This window comes from Salvelinus sp. IW2-2015, linkage group LG6.1 (genome assembly GCF_002910315.2).
Source record: "Salvelinus sp. IW2-2015 linkage group LG6.1, ASM291031v2, whole genome shotgun sequence".
NCBI lineage: Eukaryota > Metazoa > Chordata > Actinopteri > Salmoniformes > Salmonidae > Salvelinus > Salvelinus sp. IW2-2015.
The window spans coordinates 13,330,400-13,343,250 of record NC_036845.1 but is presented as its reverse complement, the minus strand read 5'-3'; the positions used below and the strand labels follow the sequence as shown (position 1 = coordinate 13,343,250).

Below are 12,851 nucleotides of genomic sequence, written 5' to 3'. Positions count from 1 at the left end.
ACTGTGTCAGACTGACTCAATTCACCAGGAACAATCTCTCACAACATTAAAGATAAAGCATTTATCACACCCTATGTGATTTCCTCTGTGGCTGGGCTATTACATTCCGGCCAGTCCTGGATGTGCTGCTGACTGTGGCTCGATAGCCTGGTGCTAACTTAACGACAGAAATACAGATATAGAGCTTGAGGCTGCGTCCCGAATGGCACCCTATTCTGTATTTAGTGCACTACTTTTGACCAGAGCCCTATGACCAAAGCCCTATGGCCCTGGACAAAATAAGGCATTTTTACAGGAAGTAGGGTACCATTTGGGAAGCACAGAGTGATACAGTGAGTGCTAGGTAGATTGCGGATCAGCACCACGACGCTCCCCAGCAGAGCTCTGCTCCCACTATAGGCCAGGAAGAGGGAGAGAGCACAGCCAAACAGGCCACACTGGCTGCCACTTGCTACTGCATGCGGCGATGGCTTTCAAGCTCAGGTCTATTGTTAAGGCGGGACACACGACGGCATGACAGCTGCCTCTCTACACCGTCGCTGCACACACAGAAGTAGAGAGGTCTCGTACATACTTCCTAGCAAGAGGAAGAAAGTCCCCTTCAGCATTGTAGGCTTTGTACAAACACACATGCGTACACACAAAAATCACCTTAAGTGTAATTCGGCACTGCAATAATTTCTCACTCACACACACACGCACCAGCACACGCACACGCAACGCACACACACACACACACACACACACACAACACACACACACACACACACTCACACCACACTCACACTCACACTCACACTCACACACGCACACGCACACAGCTGAAGTGAAGGCGTGGGACACCCAACCTCACACAGGTCTCTGACTCACCAACAACACAGTGCTTCTGTATGTTAGCACTTTCATGGTACCAAGACTATTTGAACGTTAGCTACACTGACCCTGCATTCACCTGAGCTCCAACACTAATTAGTTTCTAGCCTAGTGATGGATTAGCACAGCTGATATTACAGATCCTTGAACCCATTTGGGCTTGTTGACTTATCGTGTTGAATGGGCTATAGTGTGTTATTATCTGCCAGGCCAACACTGGCTATGCCACTTATCAACATTAGGCTTGTGTACTTCTATTGTGATTTTGCATTCACTGTGATAGCCATTGTGTGGTGAGCAACTGAGAATTCTGGCACAAAATGCTGCCATCCATCATCCTCATACTGTCACGCCCTGACCGTAGAGATCCTTTTTATGTCTCTATTTGGTTGTCAGGCGTGAGTTTGGGTGTGCATTCTATGTCTGGTGTTCTATGTGTCCTTGTTTTGTATTTCTATGTGTTTGGCCTGGTATGGTTCCCAATCAGGGCAGCTGTCTATCGTTGTCTCTGATTGAGAACCATACTTAGGTAGCCTGTTCCCACCTGTGTTTGTGGGTGGTTATTTTCTTGTTTAGTGTTTGTTGCACCTCTCAGAACTGTTCGTTGGTCGTTTTGTTGTTTTTGTCCTATTCATCTTTATTAAAAGTATTATGGATACGTACCACGTTGCACTTTGGTCCACCTCTCCTTCTCCCGACGACAACGTTACACATACAATGTACAGCTTTGAGACATATGAGAATGCTATATATCATAAAATCATTATGACTACGAAATCATTTCCCAATGACATGGTAAGTCCAATAACCGTTAAAACATGATCAAGAGCTTTTATTCTCTTCATCCAAGTTAGTTACATTAGAATCAATCCGCTTCAGTATCAAGCAGACAAAAGCTCTCCGCACACACAGAGAGAGAAATATTCAAACACAGACATCCCCACACCAGACAGCCAGAGAAACAGAACGCACTCCTATTCAGTCAGATCAACACACCCACTATCTCGTGTCATTGGTGCTTACGAGTGCCAACGCCACTGACAGGAAGTCAATGGGTTGAAAAGAGAGGATAGATTGTGTGTGTGTGTTGTGTGTGTGTGTGTGTGTGTGTGGTGTGTGTGTGTTGTGTGTTGTGTGTGTGGTGTTGTGAGAGTGAGAGTGTGTGTGTGTGTGTGTGTGTGTGGTGTGTGTGTTGTGTGTGTGTGTGGGTGTGTGGTGTGTGTTGTGTGTGTGTGTGGTGAAGAGAGAGAGAGAGTGTGTGTATGCCAAGCTTTTCTCGCCGTTGTTCGTGTGTGTTGAGTCATCGTGTCAGGGTATTTAGACACCAACTATAGACGTATAAATTAAGAAACAACATGTGAGAACTGTATCAGCGTGTTGCTTAACACAGAAACCTAGATCCATGGGTTGTACAGGATCTATACTCATAGAGCACCCACATGCCGGCTCGTGATTGATGTCTTGTATGTAGTGGCCACTGTTCTTGTTTAGTGGAGATGAGCAGCGGTTAAGATTTTGATGCTGTATAAGCCCACGATGACCCCAGCCGAAGCAAGGTTTTGAGCTTCGGCAGTTCGGCAAGAGGTCCCTCGGCTAGTTACAGAAACTAATATGGGTGAAAGGAATCTATACGAGAGGGGTCCGCTTGTGAGGTCAGCGGAAAGCCTAGAGAGCTTCATAATGCTTCCTGTAATAAAAATCGTACTCTGTGAAGAGAAGCCATCAATTCATCCTATAATGAAAAAATACACTTAATTAATGTACATTGCAGATACAGTAAGTGAAATTCACCTTAGCAGATCTCACTCACCATATGTAACGCGATACTTGATTTGCTATTTCAATTGCGTGGTGTCTTCATTTCATAATTATAATTGCATAGTGTGAGTCGATAGTGAGTAAAGCCTAAACCTTAGCCTAACTGTACGCTTCCAAAAGCCTACACGCATAGACCAAATTGCTTTTGGGGAATGGGCAGAAAAAGTATTCTCGATCAGGAAGGCAAAAAGGTCATGTCAGAGTTTAATTCAATAAGAGAAAAGCTGTGAAGCGAGAGTTTTGAAGATATAAGGAGATGAGTCATTTGAAGGTATATTTTTAGTGATAGCAGTGATAAGAACAAAAGTTTTTTCTCTCTCTCTCTCTCTCTCTCTCTCTCTCTCTCTCTCTCTCTCTCTCTCACACTGCCTCCCATGTGAGTCTCCGCTACTGTTTCCGTGGGCCTCTTGGGTACAGTAAACAGATTCAACTTTGGTTAGCAACAGCACTCAGGGTTGGCAGAATTCTAACAGACCACCATTGGATGCAAGCCGGCACGACAGTTTATCGTAATAAACTCACTCAATTACGCTTGAATGAAAAATAAACATCAGCGATGTTTATGAGTACTACAGTAGGCTACTGTAAGTTTCATCATGGGATCCGTAGCCAATAAGCCAGAATCTGTAAAATGCCTAATATGAAATATGGAAGGGGTATCATGGCAGAATTCACAAGCCATTTGTGAATACCTCCTCAACTATAGCATTTTTTTTGTGAGTGTGGATGTTTTATACAGTTACCATCAGCAACCATTTATTTTAATAAAATTGCAAATAATTCATTTTGTCAGGTCTTCTGTTTCAGACCTTGGGTTGGCATTTTAATATTCTCCTACTGTATTAGTAATAAAAGGCCTGTAGATGTATTTTTCAGACTGTGTCAGACTGACTCAATTCACCAGGAACAATCTCTCACAACATTAAAAGATAARGCATTTATCACACCCTATGTGATTTCCTCTGTGGCTGGGCTATTACATTCCGGCCAGTCCCTGGGATGTGCTGCTGACTGTGGCTGCGATAGCCTTGGTGGCTAACTTAACGACAGAAATACAGATATAGAGCTTGAGGCTGCGTCCCGAATGGCACCCTATTCTGTATTTAGTGCACTACTTTTGACCAGAGCCCTATGACCAAAGCCCTATGGGCCCTGGACAAAATAAGTGCATTATACAGGAAGTAGGGTACCATTTGGGAAGCACAGAGTGATACAGTGAGTGCTAGGGTAGATTGCGGATCAGCACCACGGACAGCTCCCCCAGCAGAGCTCTGCTCCCACTATAGGCCAGGGAAGAGAGGGAGAGAGGCACAGCCAAACAGGCCACACTGGCTGCCACTGCTACTGCATTGCGGCGATGGCTTTCAAGCTCAGGTCTATTGTTAAGGCGGGGGACACACGACGGTGTTGACAGCTGCCTCTCTACACTGTCGCTGCACACACAGAGATAGAGAGGTCTCGTACATACTTCCTAGCAAGAGGAAGAAAGTCCCCTTCAGACATTGTAGGCTTTGTACAAGACACACATGCGTACACACAGAAAATCACCTTAAGTGTAATTTCGGCACTGCAATAATTTCTCACTCACACACACACGCACACGCACACGCACACGCAACGCCACACACACACACACACACACACACACACACACACACAACGACACTCACACTCACACTCACACTCACACTCACACACGCACACGCACACAGCTGAAGGTGAAGGCGGTGGGACACCCAACCTCACACAGGTCTCTGACTCACCAACAACACAGTGCTTCTGTACTGTTAGCACTTTCATGGTACCAAGACTATTTGAACGTTAGCTAACACTGACCCTGCATTCACCTGAGCTCCAACACTAATTAGCTTTCTAGCCTTAGTGATGGATTAGCACAGCTGATATTACAGATCCCTTGAACCCATTGTGGGCTTGTTGACTTATCGGTGTGAATGGGCCTATAGTGTGTTATTATCTGCCAGGCCAACACTGGCTATGCCACTTAGCAACATTAGGGCTGTGTTACTGTTCTATTGTGATTTGGTGCATTCACTGTGATAGCCATTGTGTGGTGAGCAACTGAGAATTCTGGCACAAAATGGCTGCCATCCATCATCCTCATACTGTCACGCCCTGACCGTAGAGATCCTTTTTATGTCTCTATTTTGGTTGGTCAGGGCGTGAGTTTGGGTGTGCATTCTATGTCTGGTGTTCTATGTTGTCCTTGTTTTGTATTTCTATGTGTTTGGCCTGGTATGGTTCCCAATCAGAGGCAGCTGTCTATCGTTGTCTCTGATTGAGAACCATACTTAGGTAGCCTGTTCCCACCTGTGTTTGTGGGTGGTTATTTTCTGTTTAGTGTTTGTTGCACCTCTCAGAACTGTTCGTTGGTCGTTTTGTTGTTTTTGTTCGCGTATTCATCTTTATTAAAAGTATTATGGATACGTACCACGTTGCACTTTGGTCCACCTCTCCTTCTCCCGACGACAATCGTTACACATACAATGTACAGCTTTGAGACATAGTGAGAATGCTATATATCATAAAATCATTATGACTACAGAAATCATTTCCCAATGACATGGTAAGTCCAATAACCGTTAAAACATGATCAAGAGCTTTTTATTCTCTTCATCCAAGTTAGTTACATTAGAATCAATCCGCTTCAGTATCAAGCAGACAAAAAGCTCTCCGCACACACAGAGAGAGGAAATATTCAAACACAGACATCCCCACACCAGACAGCCAGAGAGAACAGAACGCACTCCTATTTCAGTCAGATCAATCACACCCACTATCTCGTGTCATTGGGTGCTTAGCGAGTGCCAACGCCACTGACAGGAAGTCAATGGGGTTGAAAGAGAGAGATAGATTGTGTGTGTGTGTGTGTGTGTGTGTGTGTGTGTGTGTGTGTGTGTGTGTGTGTGGTGTGGTTGATGTGTTGGTGTGTGTGTGCTGGTGGTGTGTGTGTGTGTGTGTGTGTGTGTGTGAGAGAGAGAGAGAGAGTGTGTGTATGCCAAGCTTTGTTCTCGCCGGTGTGTCTGTGTGTGTGAGTCATCGTGTCAGTGTATTTACACCACTGAGGTATAATAAGAACTTGAGACTGTATGTCTGTGGTATACACACATACTACAGACATACAGTACACACATGCGGGTCTGCATTGATGTCTGTGGTATGTGTGTGCACACTTGTGCTTGTGAGAGAGCGGTTAAGAGTTTTGGGCCAGTAACCGAAAAGGTTGCTGGTTCGAATCCCCTAGACGACTAGGTGAAAAATCTGTCCAGGTGCCCTTGAGCAAGAAACTTAACGCTAATTGCTCCTGTAAGTCTCTCTGGATAAGAGCATCTGCTAAATGACTAAAATGTAAAAAGAAGGAGAATCCTTTAGCAGATCTCACTCACCATTGACTGACATTGGATTTGCTTATGCTGTGTAATATACTGTAGGAGTGTGTGTGGATGTCTTTGAATATATTTTTATATACAGTATAAGTCAAAAGTTTGGACACACCTACTTCTTTATCTTTACTATTTTCTACATTATAGGATAATGGTAAAGACATCAAAACTATGAAATAACACATATGGAATCATGTAGTAACCAAAAAAGTGTTAAACTAATTCAAATATATTTTAGATTTTAGATTATTTAAAGTAGCCACCCTTTGCCCTGATGACAGCTTTGCACACTCTTGGCATTCTCTCAACCAGCTTCACAAGGAATGCTTTTTCAACAGTCTTGAAGGAGTTCCCACATATGCTGAGCACTTGTTGGCTGCTTTTCCTTCACTGTGCGGTCCAACTCATCCCAAACCATCTCAATTGGGTTGAGGTCGGGTGATTGTGGAGGCCAGGTCATCTGATGCAGCACTCCATCACTCTCATTATTGGTCAAATAGCCCTTACACAGCCTGGCGGTGTGTTGGGTCATTGTCCTGTTGAATAAACAAATGATAATCCCACTAAGCGCAAACCAGATGGGATGGCGTTTCGCTGCAGATTGCTGTGGTAGGCATGCTGTTTAAGTGTGCCTTGAATTCTAAATAAATCACAGACCATGTCACCAGCAAAGCATTATTGGTTTCCTTTAGTAGTGGTTTCTTTGCAGCAATTCAACCATGAAGGCCTGATTCACACAGTCTCCTCTGAACAGATGTGAGATGTGTCTGTTATTTGAACTCTGTGACGCAGGGTATCCTAGTGGTTAGAGCGTTGAACTAGTAACCGAAAGGTTCCAAGATCAAATCTCCAAGGTCAAAATCTGTCATTCTGCCCCTGAACAAGGCAGTTAACTCACTGTTCCTAGGCCGTAATTGAAAATAATAATTATTTTCTTAACTGACAAGCCTAGTAAAATAAAAAATAAATAAAAGTTTAGGCTGCAATTTATGAGGCTGGTAACTCTAGTGAACTTATCCTCTGCAGCAGAGTCGGTCCTCTTGATGGTTTTTGCGACTGCACTTGAAGAAACTTTCAAATTTCATAAAATGTTCCGTATTGACTGACCTTCATGTCTTAAAGTAATGATGGACTTTTGTTTCTCTTTGCTTATTTGAGCTTTTCTTGCTGTTATGGACTTTGTCTTTTACCAAATAGGGCTATCTTCTGTATACCTTGTCACAACACAACTGATTGGCTCAAACACATTAAGAAGGAAAGAAATTCACTTTTAACAAGGCACACCTGTTAATTGAAATGCATTCCAGGTGACTACCTCATGAAGCTGGTTGAGAGAATGCCAAGTGTGTGCAACGCTGTCATCAAGGCAAATGGTGGCTACTTTGAAGAATCTCAAATATAAAATATATTTTGATTTGTTTAACACTTTTTTGATTACTACATGATTCCATATGTGTTATTTCATAGTTTTGATGTCTTCACTATTTTTCTACAATGTAGAAAATAGTAAAAAATAAAGAAAAACCCTTGAATGAGTAGGTGTGTCCAAACTTTTGACTGGTACTGTATACTGGTCCAGACAATCTACAGTCGTGGCCAAAAGTTTTGAGAATGACACAAATATTAATTTTCACCAAGTCTGCTGCCTCAGTTTGTATGATGGCAATTTGCATATACTCCAGAATGTTATGAAGAGTGATCAGGTGAATTGCAATTAATTGCAAAGTCCCTCTTTGCCATGCATATTAACTGAATCCCCAAAAAACATTTCCACTGCATTTCAGCCCTGCCACAAAAGGACCAGCTGACATCATGTCAGTGATTCTCTCGTTAACACAGGTGTGAATGTTGACGAGGACAAGGCTGGAGATCACTCTGTCATGCTGATTGAGTTCGAATAACAGACTTGAAGTTTCAAAAGGAGGGTGGAGCTTGGAATCATTGTTCTTGCTCTGTCAATCATGGTTACCTACAAGGAAACACGTGTCGTCATCATTGCTTTGCACAAAAAGGGCTTCACAGGCAAGGATATTGCTGCCAGTAAGATTGCACCTAAATCAACCATTTATCGGATCATCAAGAACTTCAAGGAGAGCGGTTCAATTGTTGTGAAGAAGGCTTCAGGGCGCCCAAGAAAGTCCAGCAAGCGCCAGGACCGTCTCCTAAAGTTGATTCAGCTGCAGGATCGGGGCACCACCAGTACAGAGCTTGCTCAGGAATTGCACCAGACAGGTGTGAGTGCATCTGCACGCACAGTGAGGCGAAGACTTTTGGAGGATGGCCTGGTGTCAAGAAGGGCAGCAAAGGAGCTACTTCTCTCCAGGAAAAACATCAGAGACAGACTGATATTCTGCAAAAGGTACAGGGATTGGACTGCAGAGGACTTGGGTAAAGTCATTTTCTCTGATGAATCCCCTTTCCGATTGTTTGGGGCATCTGGAAAAAAGCTTGTCCGGAGAAGACAAGGTGAGCGCTACCATCAGTCCTGTGTCATGCCAACAGTAAAGCATCCTGAGACCATTCATGTGTGGGGTTGCTTCTCAGCCAAGAGAGTGGGCTTACTCACAATTTTGCCTAAGAACACAGCCAACAATAAACATTTTACATTTACATTTTAGTCATTTAGCAGACGCTCTTATCCAGAGCGACTTACAGTAGAGTGCATACATTTTATTACATTTTTACATACTGAGACAAGGATATCCCTACCGGCCAAGAGCAGACGCTCTTATCCAGAGCGACTTACAGTAGAGTGCATACATTTTATTCAATTTTTACATACTGAGACAAGGATATCCCTACCGGCCAAACCCTCCCTACCGGCCAAACCCTCCCTAACCCGGACGACGCTATGCCAATTGTGCGTCGCCCCACGGATCTCCCGGTTGCGGCCGGCTGCGACAGAGCCTGGGCGCGAACCCAGCCCACCCTGGGCGCGAACCCAGAGACTCTGGTGGCGCAGCTAGCACTGCGATGCAGTGCCCTAGACCACTGCGCCACCCGGGACCCAACACATTAGGGATCTGGGAGGGACCCTCCCGGACTTATGAAAAAGGACTTATGAAATGCTTGTAGTTATACTTCAGTGTTCCATACTAATAAATACTACTAATAAAGAATGGTACCCATACATCCTCCGAGAGCAACTTCTCCCTACCATCCAGGAACAGTTTGGTGACGAACAATGCCTTTTCCAGCATGATGGAGCACCTTGTCATAAGGAAAAAGTGATAATTAAGTGGCTCGGGGAACAAAACATAGATATTTTGGGTCCATGGCCAGGAATCTCCCCAGACCTTAATCCCATTGAGAACTTGTGGTCAATCCTCAAGAGGCGGGTGGACAAACAAAATCCCACAATTTCTGACAAACTCCAAGCATTGATTATGCAAGAATGGGCTGCCATCAGTCAGGATGTGGCCCAGAAGTTAATTGACAGCATGCCAGGGCGGGTTGCAGAGGTCTTGAAAAAGAAGGGTCAACACTGCAAATATTGACTCTTTGCATCAACTTCATGTAATTGTCAATAAAAGCCTTTGACACTTATGAAATGCTTGTAGTTATACTTCAGTGTTCCATAGTAACATCTGACAAAAATATCGAAAGACACTGAAGCAGCAAACTTTGTGGAATTTAATATTTGTGTCATTCTCAAAACTTTTGGCCACGACTGTACACTGAGTGTACAAAACATTCGGAATACCTTCCTAATATTGAGTTGCTACCCCTTTTGCCCTCTAAACTGTTTCAATTTGTCGAGGCATAGACTCTACAAGGTGTCCAAAGCAAACAATAGGGAAGCTGGCCCATGTTGACTCCAATGCTTCCTACAATTGTGTCAAGTTGGCTGAAGGTCCTTCGGGTGGTGGATCATTCTTGATACACACGGGAAACTGTTGATCTTGAAAAACTCAGCAGCATTACAGTTCTGACACACTCAAACCGGTGCGCCTGGCACCTACTACCATACCCCGTTCAAATCTTTTGTCTTGCCCATTCAACCTCCACGGCTAAGAACTGTATCCAGGCACTTTGTTTTGCTTCGTGCATAAGAACAGCCCTTAGCCGTGGTATATTGGTTAAATAAAGGTGAAATAAAACATAACACACCCCCTAGTGCCTTTTTGCTTAATTATACAACAGGTGGATTGGAATTCCCATTGTTAGAGACTGTACATTCATAAAAAGTTACATTGTTTACATTGTTACCTAGCAATGCACTACTACGACTACTTTTACAGATCCACTGTTTCATATGCCCAGCCATGCAATTTATAAACTTGATCTCCACTGTAAAAAGCTTCTTGACATTATCTCCGACATTTGCAACATTGTTGCAATATTGAAATTCGATCTCCACTGTGTCCCATAATAATGAACTTATCAGGAGTCAGAATGAGACCGACAGGCAGCTTTTCTCAGCCAGTCAAAATAACGAATCGGCATAATTATTATGGCTATATACAAAGAAATGTCAATAGAAAAACAGGTAAAACAAAATGCAGCTAGTTTGCTGTCTTTCCAGCTTCAGTCTGAAGTGATTGTGCTAGCTGTGTAGTTGGCTAGCTAGCAGGGGGAAGAGCCTCCATAACAACCATTTTTGTTTGCCATAGCAACCTGCAAAGTTCTAGAACTATCAACCAGCGCTTGGGTAGTTTTGCTTTCCATGGCAGTCAATACAAATATAACTAACAACCAGAGAACGCCTGGAATTGCACTTGACAACCAGTGTTAGTGAATGTAGTATCACGTTTTGTAAAGAAATGCATGGTTTGGGAAATAATCTTGCTTTTTAGCGCCTGTAACCCGAGTCCATGTGTTATACATTTTTTATCTTGGCTGTGGTGGTCATAACACATGTCAAAACGCATGGCCTCTCATTTATTATTGCTTAAATATAAAAAACTCTCAATGAAGACAAACTTTGACCGATTAAAAGAATGTCTTCAGATTTGTCATCAGTAAGCTCAGAGAACAAGTGTACTAAAGGAAATTATACATTTCCGTTATGGACATGAATGGGTTAAGGAAGTGGTGATGGTGCTGTCTAGTGGCAACCAGTTTTGACATGTTGGTGGTTAAGATTAAGGACATGTCATTTCACTGAGATTTATTTCATCATTTCATTTATCACTATCTTCCACAGTATTCATGTAAGCATTTCGCCTGTCACTGTCACGCCCTGACCTTAGAGAGCCGTTTTCTTTCTCTATTTGGTTAGGTCAGGGTGTGATTTGGGTGGGCACTCTATGTTTTCTATTTCATTTGTTTTTGGCCGAGTGTGGTTCCCAATCAGAGGCAGCTGTCTATCGTTGTCTATCGGAATCATACTTAGGCAGCCTTTTTCCCACCTAATGTTGTGGGTAATTATTTATTTTCTGTGTGTGTTTGTGTGCGCCACGGTTGTGTCACTTTGTTTCTGTTTACCTGTTCTTTTTGTGAAAGTTTCACTACGATTAAAAGGAAATGTGGAATTACATGCACGCGGTGCCTTGGCTCATCTATGACAGGGAGTTTGAAGACAGTGAACGTGACAGTCACTTTTTTGTAATATAACTTCAGTTTCTTAACATCTGGGGCCTTATGTGTCAAACGTCTCAGAGTTGGTATTAATAACTTTTCCTTCCCTCTCTCCCCCTCCATCCCTATATTCTCTCTCACCTTTTCTCCTGTCTTTTTCTCTCTCTCTCCTTTGTTCTCCTTCCCACTCCCCCACCACTTCTCTCTCTCTCCCTCTCTCCCTCTCTCAGGTCTTATTGTGTACCTGGGGATGATGGTGGGGGCCTTCCTGTGGGGCGGCCTGGCCGACCGGATTGGACGGCGACAGACCCTCCTCATTTCTCTCTCCATCAACAGCGTGTTTGCCTTCTTCTCCTCCTTCGTTCAAGGATACAGCTCCTTCCTTTTATGCCGTCTGCTCTCCGGCGTGGGGTAAGGAAGGACGCTGTGTCACACACCCCTTCTCCCCTGAGAACGACTCGGCTATAAATACTAGTGCCGACTGTAAATGATCCCAAAATGAATGTGCCCCGCAATGACTCCCAATGCTGGAAGTCTGGAAGCGATCCCAGCTTGGTTAAATCAACTGGATGAAATGTGTATAAAGCCTGTCTATTATTGATGTTGATCATGTTATTATGCTGGCACAGATTATTGAAATGGTTTAATATGCTGAAGAGACTCTTTATTTCCCCTCTCTCTGTCTCTCTCTCGCTCTCTCTCTTTCTCTTTCTTTCATCGCCTGTCTTCATAACTCTCCCTTCCCCCTCGTCTCTTTTTCCAAATTTTTGCTCTGTCATCCCTGTCCCTCGCTCACGCTTTCTCAATGTCTCATCCCCTCTCACTCTCCTCTTGTGTCTTCCTGGCCCCTCTCTCCCCACTCCCTCTCTCCCCACTCCCTCTCTCACCTCTCTCTTTGTCTTTATCACTCTCTCCATCGCTCTATCCCTCGCTCTCTCTATCTCTCTCTCTCTCTCTCAATATGTGACTAGTTATGATGCTATGTACTATGCATGGAATCAATTTCACAATGGGGTGGTAGAAATGGTTCTGAACGTTATGTGACCGATCCAAGAACAATCCGCCCAACTGACTCACTGATGTTCGTTGAGTTGATCATTGAACGAGATTGACATGGGATCTGAGTTGAGGTTATTTAATGAAACATTTACTCACCGATAGGGTTGTGATGATGCCACGGCCATGGCAGAGGCGTAAGGACACGATCATCCAGAACATGCAGACCAGCTGTGAGTGCTC

General features: G+C 43.8%; 1 protein-coding gene across 1 annotated transcript in view; it reads left to right on the top strand.

Moving 5' to 3' along the window:
- LOC111964727 (synaptic vesicle glycoprotein 2A) overlaps positions 1-12,042 on the top strand; it is a 47,881-nt gene extending 35,839 nt beyond the window's left edge. The window contains exon 3 of the mRNA XM_023988556.2: positions 11,843-12,042. Within this exon, the coding sequence (XP_023844324.1) occupies positions 11,843-12,027 (185 nt within the window). The 3' untranslated portion in view covers positions 12,028-12,042. The remainder of the gene's footprint in view (positions 1-11,842) is intronic.
- Positions 12,043-12,851: the final 809 nt, after the last annotated feature.